Genomic DNA, 17,707 nt, shown 5'->3' on the forward strand with positions numbered 1-17,707 from the left:
TATGACTTGTCGTTACATTGGGATTGCATTAGAAATAACTTTCTTCTTTGTCGCCTTTTCCCGGTTAGACTGATCATATGCTTTCATTAACATCTGGCTCATCCTTACTCTATTACCAATAAACATTTTGAATACCGCGGCTCCATCCTTTACATCTTTGAATCCTTTGATCGGCAGATTCTACTAGCAGAAGGTGATGGTGTATGGCTGTAGGGTGCTATCATCATTGTGATAAGATACCAGGTTGCAATCATCTCTATAAAGCCCACAATTATTCTGAGATAAACCAGCATGAACAGCAGAATGTGCCGCTGATAAAACTGTTGTAAGTATTCCAAGTATGAGAATGCCTGTTGAAACAACTTTACATGACTATGAAGACTGTTGCACTCATAATCCCTATGTTCACTCGAAAGCCCACTGTAGCATCGGTATGGGCAGTACGGTGAAATTATTGAAGCTAGCAAGAGATTTTCATTCACCTTAGCATGAAGTGCAACTATGACAAACATAAATGCGAGAGCCAATGTAACAACAATGAAGAATGTATTCGGGCTTCAATCATAGTTTGAAGGTTTAAACCAATGAAAGAGTAATCTTGATATTGATAATGTTGCAATGTAACAGGCAAGAGAGACAACACATGATGCTATATACTAGAACTGTTCATTCTTCGCAACCCAAGCATCATTCTATGTATGAGTGAAGTCCAAGAGTAAAATCACTTGAGCCAGCAAAAACAATCATGAGCCAAAATTTTGCTAGTGACTCATAGAATCCAACAACAATACTGGGAATGAAAAACATCAATACTATCAGAGTGCATCGTGCTATGGTCTTTTCCACCCATTCGATAACATCAACATCTCTACTGAAATCTAAAGCCCCCATCTTGACCTGTACTTTGCACTTTCTCAAAACTAATGAACTGACAGAATCTGAACCTGAGGTTCCCACCATAGTCTTGCACATTCTGGGCATCATCTTCTAGACATACCTGTGGTGTTACATAGAACCACTGACTTTACTTGAAATGCGAATGAACCCTTGAAACTGCTGAACTGACAGAATTTGAACTTAGATTATGAATCTGCAAGTTGAACCAGTGAACCAGCTTGTGCCTCTGAACTCTTTGAACCACTGCACCTAATCTTCATCTTAATCTACACCTCTGCACTTTCTTGAAGTCATGGGATTAACAAATTGAACCTGGCGAATGCATTGAGACAGAATTCTAAACTTTCCTAACCAATCTGCATTTTTGAACCCATTTGAACTTAGTTGCCGATTCGTGACACGAATCCAATTCGGGCACGTGAATCGGATCCGTGGATTCGGGATTTTTTTTTTTTCCCAATTATGATTCATGGAGGATTCGTGCATATATATATATATATACTAAAAAAAAGAGAAATATACATAATTCTAAAACTAAATCATTTCATAGTATGAATCTAGTATACTTGATCAATGACATTGATAATTAATCTATTTTCACGATTATAAAGGAAATCAACACATTCACATTGAATTACTGAAAGTGAAAGCTTGTAACATTCAAAATATAGATCATTAAACTTAAAGTTTATAACATGATTTACTCATAAAAGAGTCAAGAGTCAACACTAAAGTTTTTTATTTAATCATCAAATGGATTTTCAAGAAAATCCGCATCAGAGGGGTACTGGTGAGCTGCAAGTGCTGCATCTGTATTAGTAGAGGAACCCAAACCACTAGTAGTAGAGGGGATTGTTAACTCATAATCCTCCTCCTCATCATCCACATCAATCAAAGTGGATCTAGCAAGATCTCGGATGGTCATATCTAAATCAGGAGTCTCGGGTGCTACATCCCAAAGCTTTTCGGGCCCCTTCTTGTACTTAGGATCCTTCCATGACAACAAGCGCAAATTGTTGTGAATGAACACAAGGTCTTCTGATTTTTTTGGAGCCAACCGGTTGCGTTTGATTGAGTGGATAAAGGAGTAAGTACTCCAATTCCGCTCAGCGGCAGAAGAGCTGGCAACCTAAAGAGAAATTAAAAATTATCAATACAACAATCAAGATAAATAAATTAAATAATAAATTCAAGGAATTGAGAATGTTAACCTTAAGCTTAATTTTACAAACTTACTTGGGATAGGACCTTTATGGCAAGAGGTTGGAGGTACGTGAAGGCTTGCCCATGAAGGTACCACCATTTGATGGCACCCATCCTGCTTTGGTCTGCTATGGCAATAGGGTCGAAATCCTCACCTGAGTTGAAAGCAGCAAATTCACTCTTCACAATTGCCCCAATCTCTGGATCTTGGAATATCTTAGCTAGTGCCCTCTTATACCCATCTGCAACCTCTGCATCTCTAAATGGTGGCACTCTACCTGGAAGGCGAAGTACATCTGCACTATAGTACCTGGGGATAACAAAAGACAATTGAACACTATCAAATATCAATAGCACAAACATTGGATAAAATAAGCACAAACATTTGATAAGAACTACAGTACCTCGGGGATAGAGCATATGCAAGGAGGTGCAAAGGTGTGGTCATCTTGTTCCATCGATGATGAACAATTTTTTCCACCTTCTTGTAAAGGGTGTCCTCAGGATCATTCTCCCTCCTCTGTATGACCTAAGATATGAAATATGAATAATAATTATAATTAGTGAATATGTCAATTTAAACTTTAGAATCTAGATATCTCTCAAATAAAAAATTGTTGTAAAAGAGCGTAAAACTTACCATTTTAATTTTTTCCAGCATACTATCCATGGAATCATAAATATCCCCAAGGCATGGCTCATCACTATCTGCGAAGCGAAGCATTGCCATTATTGGATCGGTGATTTCCAACACATAACTCACAAGACCCCACCAATCCTCATCTAGTATCATTCTTCTCACATTTAAAGCCCTTGCTGTATTGGAATTCTTCCAAATGCCCCATTGGGGGCTAATGACCATATGCTTCAATGCTTCTTTTACCTTCACAAGTCGTCTCAAGACGATTGTGTGAGAGGCAAAGCGGGTTTCAGCAACCTAAGAACATGTTAAACTCAAGTTAGTAAAACATTTAAAAATTAAAACATGTTAATGTAAACAACAACAAAAATTAATAATTGTGGAATCCAATAATATTCAATTATATATTAAATATAAAAATTTACCTTCAATAACTCCAAGTCCGAGAAACTCCTAAAAATTGCTTGTGACATGTGGTGATTTGTCACAAACATTTGAATCTCTTCAGCTTCCTCATATATCCTTTTCACCCAATCTATTTCGGTGCCAATTGCTTTCATCACTAAATTGAGAGAGTGGACGGTGCATGGTGTCCAAAAGATATGATCATATCTAGACTCTACAATTATCCCTGCAGCCCTGCAAACTTTTGCATTGTCCGTGACCACTTGAACAACATTATCAGGACCCACTGACTCTATGGCATCAATGAGAATGCGTGAAATAAATTCTGCATCTTTCACTTGCCCTTCACAATCAACTGCCTTCAAGAACATTGCCCCCTTAGGGCATACAGCAATAACATTGATCAATGGATGGTTTCTACAATCTTTCCAACCATCCGAAATAATAGACACACCCGATTGAACCCAAAAATCTCTTATTGGTTGAAGTTGAGCCTCTACATTTTTCCTCTCATCATGTAATATGGTAGTGCGCAACTTCTCATAACCAGGCGGTTTGTAACCATGGGGTGCATCATTTATTGCTTCCACCATCTCCCTAAAATAAGGTGATCTAGCAAAATTAAATGAAACACCATTTGCAATTAAACAACGTCCAATTTTGTGATCAGCAATGTCTCTCTTTTCAATTTGGAATGCCCTATCTAGTGGGCCTCTCTTGCGGGTGAGTGGAGATGGGTCTTCATCTTCATCATTTGTAGTTGGCATAGGCAAAAAAGGATGTGTTCTTGTGTTTGTTTGATCAAATGATGGTGTTGGTATATTTGTTTTTTGGGAAGCACCACGTTTTGCTTTTGCAACTGCTCTATCAGCATCATCTTGCTCTTTTGCTAATGCTGCTATTTGTGCAGCTGGTAATCCCTTCTTATCACTACCTTGACACATGTGAATTCCTTCACCCGCAGGGCCCAAAAAATGTAGTTTCACTCGGGAATAGGAGCTTCTATGTTGTATGTTGCAAAAATTACATTTCCATATGTATGCCCCACCCCCAGGACATTGTGCAACTCTTGTTGTGTGTCTCCATAAAGGAGACCCCTTATCAATTTTGAAGCTTGGTGATGCAGCCCCACCCCCACCCACTGAGCCTTGACTACTCATTGTTCTATTCTTGCAATCTAGAAAAAGTGAAAGAAAACCATACTTCACACTTGCACAAAAACTTGAAAATTTGGAAAACTAAAAATAAATCAATAATCTATGAAAGAATTCAAGAATATGGTTGAAATGCATACCTTAAACACTTCTTGCAAGGTATTTGAAGCTCCACAACCGATCTCCTTCGAATCCAAGCACTTCACTTCAAACTAGCAAGTATGAGAGAGCAAAATAGAGAGCAAATGAACTTGCATTGTGATTTAGAGGGTCGTTTTTAGAGTTTAGGGCCTTTAGGGCAAAAAAAAAACATTAAAAAATGATAATGGGCCCACGTTTTTGCATTCTCCTCCTTCATTGCTGCGGATTCATGCGGATCCGCGCGTGGATCCTCGAGGATCCGGGCAGGATTCGTAATCCTGCCTATGGATCCGTAAGGATCTGCGGGCCGCGGATCCTTACGGATCCACAGGCAGGATTACGAATCCTGCCCGGATCTCATGGATCCATACGTGGATCCGGATCCGAATCGGACCCGAGCCCGGATCCGGCCTTTTCCAGGCGAATCCGGTAACTAAGCATTTGAACCATCAAACCTCTTTGAACTACTTCAAACTTTAGTTCGAAGTGGTTCAAAAACTCTGAACTTGAAGTTTTAAAACTGTGATCATATGGGTACTAACAGGGGCTCTAACTGCAGGACTGATTTTGATGCAAAAGCAGAGAACTCCAGCAATCTCTAAGAAAATAACAGTGCCTTGACCATTGGGCAAATAGAGTCAAGAAGAAGATCGGTTCTGCTTGCAGAGAGGGTGGAGAGGAGCAGGGAAAAACCAGCAAACCAAAACCAACAACAAACACCTAAACTACCAGCAAGCACGAGGCTTGCACATTATTCCAACTACTGCTACGCACAACAAAAACTTATTTACAATATTTACAAAGGTAGGAAGAAAACCTACCAAGAGAACCAAAAGAAAGAAAAAGCTATGCAAATCCATTTACCGGCTGGGAGAAGTAGCATCCTTTTCGGAGCAGCAAGTCATGTCTCATTTGAGCAGCACCATACCAGTACGTACAGGCAACATCTTCAATGCCAAAATGCAAGCTGAAAGCACATATAAATGTGCTAGCCAAACATTCCTTCCCAAACAACCACAATTCATCATAGCATTCCTTTTGACTTGAGAATTGATCTTCCACACTCGTCAGATAGGATTTCATTTCAAATTGAAAAGGAAAGATTGTTGAAGTTTCTTCAAGAAAAGATGCATGATATCTAGAAATGTTGTCTTTAATACTCACCTTTTGCATGTGGCTCTTAATATCATGATCAATTTCTAGGCAGAAAGATGCCTCCTCTAATGTGAGATAAAGTCCCGAATGTATGACATCTCCACTTCTTCCAAGAAACAAACTGTCATCAAGCATGCAATGTATGTTGTCTTCTTTCTTTTCAAAGGTGTCGTCAGAATTGCTTCTACAATCCAGATTAGAGAAACCATGCATAGAAGACTGAAAAATAGATTCATTTACCAATGTTTCATTTTCAACTTGATTTGATGAATACTTGAATCAGCCTGAGAGGAAAGATTTGGCTTGAGTGATAATAGAAATTTCTGCATAATATCTTCTTCCTCATTGAGAAAGGTATTTTTCAGCATTTCGGTTGAGTCATCAAGTTTTTCTAAAAGAATTTCATCATGAGAAGCTTCAGCCCAAGGCATCTTTATCTCATCACAAACATCACTTCCATTTTTAGAGTGACAAGGTTCTTCAATGGGCTGACCACCATTTTCACAATCGAACGTATTACTTTCAGCTTCACTTGATGGAAGTAAAGCATCATTGCTGTGCACACCAAGCATCTCATCCGCTTCTTCATTTATCAAATCTTCATGGTGCTCAACCTCAATACCACAATCTGAATTTTTTACAGCGAGGTCATCTTTTTTGATAACTAATCTTTCTTGTTGCTGTGGTACTATGGATTTGTGAGATTCTACCTCCGGGCTAAAGAAAGAATGTAGTAATGCCTTCTCATTTGAGTCTACAAGCTCTTCATTACTGCTTTGCTCATTTCCACTTGCTGATTCTTGCACATGGGGTTTCTTCTTGATGAGAATAGCACCATAGAAAGATTTTAACCGGCCCACTTGTTTTGCAAGTTCTTCGGTAACCTCTCTAATAGGATTGTTTTGGAATGGTGGGATGAAGATAAAGATATCTGATGTATCTTCTTCTTTTGCTGGAACCCAATCCTTCAAGATTTCTTGATATGCAAGGAAGACTTCTTAGCATTCTTCCTCAATAGAGCCGCCAACCTCCATCTTCGGGGAGGTACCTTCAGATTTCTGAGAATAGAAAACACTGAAACTGCGATTCTTTCCCCAACAGAGTCGCCAAAAATATGTTAGTGAACAGATTGTCCTTTGAGAAAATACATGCAAATCTGACCCTGAATGCCCAAGTGAAAGGACAAACTAACACCAACAGTTGGATAGGTTATCATGGATTGATAACCTTCCTCTGAATTTTTATCGGGTACAGCTCCTCGTGTGAAAAATTCAATGAATCAAATGTGAATGCTTTTACTAGAAAGCATAAAAGGATAACAAACATCTACCTATAAATACAGTGTAGATGCGGGAAAAACTACACAACTACAAGACATTAAATGGTAAATGACACAAAGTCCATTCACCCTGACATGCTACAAAAGACGGAGTCAAGAAACACATTATCCATCTTCTTGAGAAAGTGCAGAAATGAAGATATGGAGATATAACAGCATATTTCAAAGAAAACTAAAGTGACACAAAGATCACAATTAGTGGAAAGTAGATTGCTCAAACTCAAAGTTTTGACAAACAATTAACTCTCAAGTCTCCCTCCACTGATTTTTGGCGACTCTGCTGGGGAAAGAATCGCAGTTGGAGTGTTTTCTTTTCTCAAAAATCTGAAGGTACCTCCCCGAGGATGGAGGTTGGCGGCTATATTGAGGAAGAATGCCGGAAAGTCTTCCTTACAAATCAAGAAATCCTGAAGGAATGGGTTCCAGCAAGAGACGAAGATAACTCAAAAATCTTTATCTTCATCCCACCATTCCAAAACGATCCTATCAGAGAGGTTAGTGAAGAACTTGCAAAACAAGTGGGCTGGTTAAAGTCTTTTTACGGTGCAATTCTTATCCAGAAGAAACCTCAAGTGCAAGATCTAGAAAAAGAAGGACATGCATATGAAAATGAAGAAACAATTGAAGAGGAATACAAGCAAGAGAAGGATCTTGAAGAAGAAAGAGCTAGAAGCCAAGAAGATGATGAATATCTAGACGCCTTTCAGCCACACTTGATTCGTGCCTCCACATCATCTCTAGTAAGTCCTGAAGTTGAGGTAAAGACTTTAGATTTCCCATCATTATTTTCGTCTCATGAAAATTTTAAGTGTAATCAGAAGGAGGAGGATGTCTCTTTTCAATTGGCTTCTATGACTATGGAGACTCCTATGTCAGTGACTTCATGCCATGAAAATTATTCATCTTTTGATATCCAAGAAAAAAGTGGGAGTATATTATGCTCACCTGTGGAAATTGTGGAAGATTTCAGCGAGGAACTATGTTCAAAGAATGACAGCCCTTCAAAGTCTTCTCCTATAAATGATTCTTGGTTATTTAAAGGAACTGAACAAGGAATGGTTAATGATTTCCAAGAGACTGCAGAGATACATGATGAAAATCATACAAGTGTGACTGAGGTAAAACATAGTTTCAGCTTGGTACCTTTGATTTCTACAACTAATGATGTAGATATCTACTTTTTTGATCTTAAAGATGGTCATAATGTGCTGATTGATGAGTTAGAAGCCAAGCCTCATACATTCTATGAGAGAGATGATATAAAAAAGCTAGCTGAAGATGAAGAATGCTACAATAGGCTTTGGTTGTTTGGTATGGAATGTCAGGGTGTCAAAATTTTGTATACTGTGAGCTTGATTTTCAGCATTGAAGAGATTGCTAGAGGACAGTGGTTTGGAGCTGCTTTGTTAAGGCATGGTTTGCTGATTCGAAAAGGCTCCTACTTCTCCCAACCGGTAAATGGATTTACGTGAATTCTTCTTTCTTGCGGTTCTTGTGGTAGGTTCTTTTCCTACCTTTGTATATATTTTGTAAATAAGTTTTTGTTGTGCGTAGTGGTAGTTTGAATAATGTGCAAGCCTTGTGCTTGTTGGTAGTTTAGGTGTGTGTTGTTGGTTTGAGTTTGCTGGTTTTTCCCTACTCCCCTCCGCCCTCTCTGCAAGCAGCTCTCGGTCTTCTCTTGCTGACTCTATTTGCCCAATGGATAAGGTACTGTTCTTTCCCAGAGATTGCTGGAGTTCTCTGATTTTGCATCAAAATCAGTCCCGCAGTTAGAGCCCCTGTTAGCACTTGATATGATCACAGTTTTAAAACTTCAAGTTCAGAGTTTTTGAACCACTTCGAACTGAAGTTCGAAGTAGTTCAAAGTGGTTCGATGGTTCAATTGACCCGTCCTGCAGGTTCAAAACAAGTGAAGTTCAGATTCTGGGCTCGAAATGTAGATTTAGAGACAGGATTCAGATTCAACACCCTACTCATCAAGCAAATATAAATTTCATTGAGGGCATTGAGGACTTGCAAGCTTATTTGTTGCTTTACTTTCATGATGGTTCACCCATGCAAGAAAGGACTCACAGTCGATTGCTGGAGTTTATTTTAGGGTACCGAGGTAGCTAAAGTGACGAAGGAGGATCAGATAAATCTAAATATTTGCGAACCCATTCATACAGTTAAGAATGCATATTTTGCATGACCTATGGAGGAGATTGATCAGCTGTTCAATTAAATGCCCATCTCATGCCGCCATCACATTCTCAATCCCTTATAATACCCATGAATCGAGAAGGACTTTAAAACTATTTCAAAGGTGCTGCTATATTGACACGACATTGGGAAATGTCAGAGTCCCTGGTCTGAAGCCAACTCTGACGGGTTATGCAATGACTTGACTCATTATTCATCATTGGATTGATGGCTTTATCTCAAAATACGGCTTGCAGAAAGAAGAAGAGGGCCAAAATCCAAATGCATATCATGCTCGAGTGGGATATAAATTGGCTAGATACGCATGTAAGGAAATTTGTGGTTGTCAGCATGGTAGGAACCGAACCTGAGCCTAGGATAAGTATCAATGCAGTTTTAAACATCTGACACTCAATAAGAAGCCACGGCCCAAGGGACATTAATGAAAGTGTAGTTTGCGCAATTGGGACTGTTATAATATAAAAGAGTGTCTACCACTTTCCTCTCCCAATGAAAGTATGATAAAGCTCACAACTGATTGTAAGTAATCGGCATACAAAAGCAATAGTTGAGTTTCAATCGATCTCCATCATTTGAACATCGACAATATGCGGGAATAGTTGGATGAGGTGCCGATAGGAAAGAAGACCTTCAAGTCAAAGATAATTGGGTATAGGCAAGAGAACGATGATGAGGCACAGGCTCATGCTACAGCAGTTACTGCTACAACTGGAGGTTTAATAGGTCATGCTAAATTGTGATTACACATGCCACCTTCCATAGCTTTTGCAACAAGAGGCCGGCTGCAAGATCTTTTTCTTCAACTTGCACTACTTGATTGGGGATTCGATGACCTAGATTATGATGCAATGGGAGCACTAGATTCGAACAATCCACCTAGAATTCATTCAATGAGTAATGTGGAAACCAATACATTGCCAGTTCATAAATACAAAGCCCAGTCTCCTGTTGGTGATCAGCATGGAGAAGGCACATCTTCACAACGACAAAATCCAGCCTCACCACACAAAAAGAAGAATTGACTTGCACTGTTTTCTTGAAGCAGGTTAATAAAGGAGGGTTGATTCGGAGTTTACCTGGTTTACATCAGGTCCATGCCTCATGCGTTGAACCATGGCTATAACAGTAGACAACTTGCCTAGTTTGTAAGTTTCGGGTTGGATCTGGGTGGCAAGCTTCATCAGAAACAAGTAATGGTGTATATAAAATGCAAGACTCCAATTCTTATACATTTGAGAATGCTATTTGAGGATTAATTCGGAGAAATATAATGTTCAAGAAATTCAAATCCACGGCTTTCAGATAGGAGGCTTTGATGCCAACAAGGTCAGATGTTTTGTGAAATAATTTTTATCAAATGCCCCTTTATAATGTTTTAATTATTACAAAGATTATAAGGGTATGCGGAATTTTCAAATGAGATTTTGAAAAGTAAACTTTTGAGAAGTTTAAAAGTAATGTGTGGATTCAAGAGGCAGTCCTAGTAACCGATTAAGATTTTGATGGATGGGATGGAGTTCCAAGAAACGGTTACCACAACAAAAACCAAATTTAGAAGGTTATTTATTGTAAAGCAGGAGATAGAGAAAAGGGGTTCCACTTCTTTTCTGTAGGGGAGACTTTGGTGCTGCAGTACAGGAGAGTTTGAAGCTGAGAGTTCTGCTTTTTCCTTACAGGAGATTTTATGCTGCTGCAAAGGGGAGGGTAGAATGGTTAGAGTTTTAGACAGGTAGATATTGTAATAACAGTAATTGGTAGATATGATATAGGTATTTTAGTTTTTGCATGACTTTGTGCATACAGAATTTTAATATCTGTATATGTATTATCTTGAATACAGTTTAGAAACTTTGTGTTCAGGCATGATTAATCAGTATTACTTTGTGAATCCTGGTTTATCAGTTCGAGATATTTGGTTACTGTCCTTTCTGCAAATTCACGGTGTCATCCATTCTTGTAGATTAGTTAAATGTCTTTTGGTTATTAGAAATAATCTATACCTCACGATCTGAGAATCTGTGAGAGAACCTTTCGTACTTTCAGGTAAAAGTGCAAAAGATTTAAATTCATTGAATATTTCATACGGGGAGCTGTACCCGATAAAATTCAGAGGAAGGTTATCAACCTAGCGATAACCTGTCCAATTGTTGGTGCTAGTTTGTCCTTTCATTTGGGCATTCGGGGTCAGAATTGCATACATTTTCTCAAAGGACAATCTGTTCACTAACAAGTCTTATACTTTCCATTTCCCACTTTATTCCCCAAACGATTAATGCTACTATTCTTTAAATAGTGTTCAACTTGATATAAAGAATAACAAGGATGCTAGACAAGGGTAAAAGATGGAAAGCTTGAGAGCACTAGATCTAGAAACCACAGTTGCTAGGCTCAGATATCAATTGATATGAGAACAACTGCAACCAAGAAAAAACACAAATGAAATAGGGACAACTATACTGTATACACATGATACACAATAAAGAATGTGTACACTATTGAAGAAGGTACACTAGCCCATGTGGCTATATTAGAATGCACTAGTCTTGTGACTAATTTTGTTTGATTAAATATAGTAGTTCCCATGGTTATATTTAATCAAATACAATAGCCCATGTGACTAAATTTAATTAAATGCACTAGCCCTTGTGACTACGTCTCATCAGAAAGAAAAGCTTAGTACCTAAGTTTCCAAGTACATGGATTTTGCGTGTGCAGTATATTATTATACCATTTAATCAGATGGAAAAGATTTTCGAGTAGTTCAGACTGTTTTCAATACTGCAAGTTTCAGTGGTACATATTCACACTTCTCTTTGTAGTGGTAAATGCTAGAGCTATGGATGTGTAACTAAACTATTCCTGCAAGGCCATTCAAAAGTATAACTAGTTTAATTTTTGAACAGGGCTGCATAAGTACTACAATTGATATAACAAGTAATTTTAGATTCTTTGGCCTGAACTTCAAGACTGTGAAATTCAATGTTACACTATAAGGTTCCAAATGGTTTGTCAGGAAATATCTTAACTCTGAATTATTAACATCAAGAGGCTTAAGTAATTACTGTCTATTGCAAATTCTTAAGCTTGAAACTTGAAAATATGCATGTAACATACCCTGAGTTGAATTCATTCCATGACAATATTTTTGTAACTTCAAAGCCTCTTCCAATTGGTAAGGTTGAAGAATGTATTCCAGGTTGTCTGCGTACATGCTTTATATACTCATCCATTGTTTCTTCAAATGCATTATCCGCTACAACAATCGCTTCAGGTTTCAGCCTCAAAAGATCAAATAATTCAACACAACACCCTGGATCTAAGAAAAAAGCAAAATCGACCCCATCATATTGAGGTATCACATTTCTTGGTTCATCTGTGATAAATTTTACATATTCTGCTAAACCGAGATATTGTAAATATTTGTCCATTATATCCTGTTTTTCTTTTTCAGTGTGAATTGATAGCAGATATGAGCCAGTAGCCCTCGCAGCAGCTGCTAAAGCAATAGTTGAAATCCCACAGCCAATCTGCAGAATATGGTGAGAGTTATTACCAGCTGCTAGAGCTGCAATAAATTCTGCATTGGATGGCTCTAACACCTCTAGCCAACCTGACCTAGGTAATTGCTGCCGTTCTATTATTCTCCTACGCTGCCAGAAACATTACATTTTACAATCAAAATAAATGATCAGTTTCTTATCCTTAATAAAATGTATGGTGGCCATTGCTAGAATCATTTTAACCACTAGTTTAAACCTACAAGGCTTATACATTGACCCACATTTTATCCATGAAAAAAATATGTTGAATTAAAGTTACAGCATTTAAGAAATACAAAATTGGTTGTTACATAATTGAACTTGTTGCAACATTTGTAATTCATAGCTTAAAGGAAAGCATACCAGTTGCACTGTTTCACAAAATGCTGAGCTTGCGATTTCTGGAAACCAAGGCATATTCAATGATTTTTACGTTCACGTCAATTTCTCACCTCAAGATTCATCTGAGCCATGCACAATAAAATAAGGATTATTTTTTAATTTCTTATAATACAATAATTCAACAAACATTTAATATATTTATAAAGAAATTGTGTAAAATAATGCCAAGGGTACCAGACTGTATTAGAAATTTGAGTAAGTCTTCCATGAAAATCAGATGTTTGAATTTTGATGCAATTTTTCCCTCCCAAAAAATATATCAGTATGATACCACAGACAATTTGAACTGAATCATTGGAGTTAGTAAGAATCACTTAAGAAAATAATATTCTCAGTTCTAGTCAAATTGGTTAAAATGCAACATTTTGTTTTTATCACAATATAGACATGCCTAGTGAGCAGACCATCATAAAACTGTCATCATAAGGATTGCCAACCCAGAAATTAAACAAAGAGAACTTTAAAAAACCGCAATTCTACAATCCCAAATTCAGTTAGGGTAGTAATAGGTCACATTTGAAATAACATAAAGCATTGCACTCAGTGGCTTCTTACGGAGTTCACATGTATAAAGCCGCTATACTCCTTTCCTGCTAAGGATCGTCCACTTCAAAATCATAGTCTGCCAAGGTCATTCTTTGGATCCACAAATGCATCATGAATCAATTTCCCCCATTTTGTCACGGAGGCTTATTATCTTTCATCCATTTATCTGAATTGTTTGAAGGAGGACCACATTCATCACTCACCCACTACTCTACACTTCTAAGCAACGGTATTTCCTACAACCTGATATCCTATTGGTCTTCAGGGGACGGGCTGCTTAAACTCACATCTGGCCACCACTCAACTTGTTCTGAATTTTCTATGTGAAAGGTGAGGTAACAGTATTTTGGAAGATTATGTAAGTCATTTTCTGTGAAATTGCATCAAGAGAGACACATACAACTCAACAGAGCAGAGAACGACTTAATGGCATAGGTCAGCAAGAAACCTCTTTTTAACCTGAAAGAAATCATTGTCCTTTCTTTCCACAAAAACCATAAAATCTTGTAAATAACACTAAACAAAACTTCCTATAAGTTTATATGACTTGTTGCTAGAGTGAACATAATGACACGAAATATTAAATGAGGGAATGTTATTTTTATCAGACAAATTATCCAACCTCTGTTAGCATTTTTTATTTGTACCTTATAATGTGGCATAAAACAAAAAATGATTTGCAATAGAACTGCTCCTCTAATTATAAGGGTGAGCTCCTTGTTAGCCAAATCATTCTAATATTATGCAATATGCACTTGCTATTTACAATCTACATAGTGTTTTCCTCAAATGGTTCACAATCATGTTGAGTAAAACTAAGGTGTGTCTTCTAGGATTCACCTAGGAAAAAAGTTTCACGCTTTTTAACTCGAGCCAAAAAAAGTTATGTTTTTTGAACAAGAAAAACTATGGTTACTATGCACTTACATTGTTCAGCTAAAAGGAAAGAACGAACAGTACAAGTACACATAATGATTGAATAGGTCCAAATACAAGGACACAGACTTGACAATTGAAAGGAAATCAATACATACAAAGCCACAATTATTGGACTTCTTTAAATAACACAGTACAAAATCTGCAATGCTAAAAAACAATTCAATTTACCTCATCCATACAATTGAACAAGATTCTACAAGCTAATAGGATAATTGGGAACAAATCCTTAAGAGCGAACTGAACCAACAATATGATATAGCTCGTTGATGGTTACTGATGTGGTGGAGCATAGACCGAGGGAGTGCATTCACCTAGCAGATCAAGGAGTGCCGAGGACTTGCTTGATGAGATGCGACAAAGATTGAATTTAGTGGAAGAGACAAGGGAGGAGTTCCTAAACTTGTATACACCGAGGGTAGAGAATCCAGACAAAAGAGAAGGAATCTGCACAGCTTGAGGTGTCAAAGGGGCACGGGCATGGGGTGAACTCTTCGTTCCCGATACACCTGACGAATGAATACAAGTTGAGAATTGAACAACTTCGATTGTAGAAGACCCCTTCACACCACAGAGTAACGTGGTTGTTCGAAGTAGTGTGGTTGTGCAGAACAACGTGGGTACACAGAGCAGCGCGGGTGCGCAACAAGTATGACAAATACAGAAGAAGTTAACAATGGCAGGGCCAAAGGAAAAACTACCAAAGTTTAATGGCAATGGGACTATTGATCTAGTTCAACATTGTAAAATGTGCAAAACAATATGGACTGCAAATGGTATAATGGACCAAGATGACTGGGTCCGGTAGTTTCCAGCTACCCTACGAGGTGTAGCAATCAATTGGTTTTCAGACACCAATCCAAAAAAGCTAACTACATGGGTAGACGCCAAGAAAGAATTTATAGCAGAGTTCTGACTAATCAGGGATGGTAATGAGATAGTAGCAGAAATTTACAGTACAAAACAAGGGAAGAATGAAACAGTCCGCGTATACGCAAGGAGACCAAAGGAGCTAGTAGGAAAAATGGAAAGCCAACCAGCAGACGGGTTCAAGAAAAGGTGGTTCGTCGAAGAGCTACAACCAACACTGCGGAAAAAGATGAAAATTGTACCTCCAACATCATACATTGATGCATATAATCGTGCGATGGACTTAGAGAGTGAATAGAAAATTGGCAAAAAGAAGAAAGACAGAGCTTCGGATTTTGAAGACTTATCCTCCAAAAGCAGCAGTGATGAGGAATCGAGTAAAAAGGTCTGGGCACTATAGAAGGATATGCTACATATGATGAAAGAGTTTTAAAACATGAAAAAGAATCCTAGCCAAACCAAAGAAGGGGAACTATGGTGTACGGATTACAAGGAGGAGGCCCTAAGAACCAATTTTGCGATATCTGCTAGATTTCAAGACATTCCACCAAGGAATGCCCGTTCAATATGAAAACAAAGGGACACCAACAAGTATTACTAACGCAAGTGTCCACCTCGAGAGCAGGAACAAATACAAACAATGACGCGGCAACCTCGGGAGGGTATCGAAACAACCGACATGGATAAGGCAGTAACAACAATAACAGGGGCCATAGCCAGATTCTATACCATCTAACTAGATGACTAATGATACAATGTCGTGCGTGCAACCTCTGGGGCCACTTCGCCAAAGACTGTACTACGAAGGGAACACCGCAACTACTATGCAAATGGTGTGGTCCTGGAGACCATGATGACTCAAAATGCCCTAAACCCAAGGTGAACTTGTTGAGCATAGAAAGATGTGACAAGGAAACATTAGCAATCACTTGGGCACAAGCAAAGAAGACAACATATCCAGAAGAGAAAAAAAAAGGATGTAGCAAGCAACAACAGAAATAGAAAAAGAGATAAAGGCTAAACAATTGCAAACAAAGGACACTGTCGACACCTCAAGGAGGAACCAGGCAGAACAAAGCATAATACAATAGGTAATGCAAGCTGAGGTTCCCATGAAACTGAACAACCTTCTTGCAATGCCTCAGTTACGGACTGCAATCCTAAACATGACACAATCCCCAAAGGCGGTGGAAGAGCCAGGAAAGGATACACAAGGTAGAAGTGGAACGACCATGGTAGACCCAGTGCTACTTGCGTTGAACACAAAAAGACACCCTATAGTAGTTGAGATGGGTATTCTCAGAACTATCCTCACAGACACCATCGTAGATAGAGGGTTGGGCGTAAACATATTGCCTGAAGAAACATGGAAGAAGTTGGGACAACCTACTCTATGGCCACCTACATTCCAACTGCTCACCATCGATCAACACGGAATCAAACCCCTCAGGATTCTAATGGCACAACCCATAACGATCGGGACACAACCCTTCTTACTAGACTTCGTGGCCATTCCGTTGAAAAGGAAAGGGTACGACGCCATCCTTAGAAGGGGTAGGCTAGTGCAAGCAAAGGTGAAATATGACTGGAAAAGGAACACTTTGTCCATGGAAAGAGGAGATCGTAGGTTCGTAATTGACCTACACACCCAGATATTGGGAGAGGAGGCAGCGGCATCAAACTCCGAAGGCGAAGAAGAAGATGACAAAGGGAAGAAATGAAAGGAACCCAACGAAGAAGGAATCTTGAGACTGGAAGGAGGATCTGACGATGACGACTTGGACTCGGTGAATGGCCTACTCCATTGGCAAATGGAGGATTATGAGCTCTTTCTGAGCTATCACATGGTAGGGGTTGAGGAAGGAAGGGAGAGGAAAAGAACGAATTTCCAATAGAATACAGAGAAGTGAAAGGAGGAGAGGCACAAATAGATGAAACACTTGCACATACATTCAGTGACGAGAAGCCTATTAAATACGAAGAACCCACGGTGAAGACAATGAGCTTAGGAGACAAGGCTAATCCAAAAAACATATTTTTCGAAGAGGAGTGGAATCCAATCTTGAAAGCAGCAACATTTAAGATGTTTATGGAGTATAAGGATGTTTTCGCGTGGACATACAAAGACCTGAAAGGGGTACTGCCAGAATTGTGTGTCCGCTGCATCCCACTAATACAAGGAGCAGTACTTGTACAGGACAGACCATACCACATGAACAAAAACTATGCCGCACGAGTCATAGACGAGATTAACCAGATGCTTGAGGCAAGCATTATT

The 17,707-nt window shown here is 38.7% G+C and overlaps 2 protein-coding genes across 6 annotated transcripts in view; both read right to left on the reverse strand.

Moving 5' to 3' along the window:
- The window catches only part of LOC149534273 (uncharacterized), an 82,100-nt gene that overhangs the window by 32,265 nt on the left and 32,128 nt on the right, over positions 1–17,707 (reverse strand). For 4 of the 5 annotated variants that reach the window (XM_089803161.1, XM_089803160.1, XM_089803159.1 and 1 more), the window contains 2 exons: positions 13,039–13,139; positions 12,251–12,786 (listed from right to left, as the gene is read on the reverse strand). In XM_089803161.1, coding sequence (XP_089659287.1) covers positions 12,251–12,786; positions 13,039–13,092 — 590 coding nt within the window. In that variant the 5' untranslated portion in view covers positions 13,093–13,139. The remainder of the gene's footprint in view (positions 1–12,250; positions 12,787–13,038; positions 13,140–17,707) is intronic. The other variant, XM_089803163.1, reaches the window with a different exon arrangement.
- On the reverse strand, positions 1,532–4,546 carry LOC149534274 (uncharacterized). The gene is made up of 5 exons (XM_089803158.1): positions 3,166–4,546; positions 2,741–3,037; positions 2,505–2,629; positions 2,134–2,410; positions 1,532–2,026 (listed from the first exon to the last, which is right to left on the reverse strand). The coding sequence occupies exons 1-5, from the start codon at positions 4,303–4,305 to the stop codon at positions 1,640–1,642; spliced, it is 2,226 nt and encodes a 741-aa protein (XP_089659284.1). The 5' UTR covers positions 4,306–4,546; the 3' UTR covers positions 1,532–1,639.

The sequence above is a fragment of the Cupressus sempervirens genome, chromosome 10 (assembly GCF_028749045.1).
Source record: "Cupressus sempervirens isolate cs-2001-9-10 chromosome 10, ASM2874904v1, whole genome shotgun sequence".
NCBI classification, from domain to species: Eukaryota; Viridiplantae; Streptophyta; class Pinopsida; order Cupressales; family Cupressaceae; genus Cupressus; species Cupressus sempervirens.

Coding starts and splice junctions, on each gene's coding strand:
- LOC149534274 (XM_089803158.1), bottom strand. CDS start 4,305: ATGAGTAGTCAAGGCTCAGTGGGTGGGGGTGGGGCTGCATCACCAAGC. Junction 2,630..2,740: donor TGCTGGAAAAAATTAAAATG/GTAAGTTTTACG, acceptor TTCATATCTTAG/GTCATACAGAGGAGGGAGAA. Junction 2,027..2,133: donor CCATAAAGGTCCTATCCCAA/GTAAGTTTGTAA, acceptor ATTTCTCTTTAG/GTTGCCAGCTCTTCTGCCGC.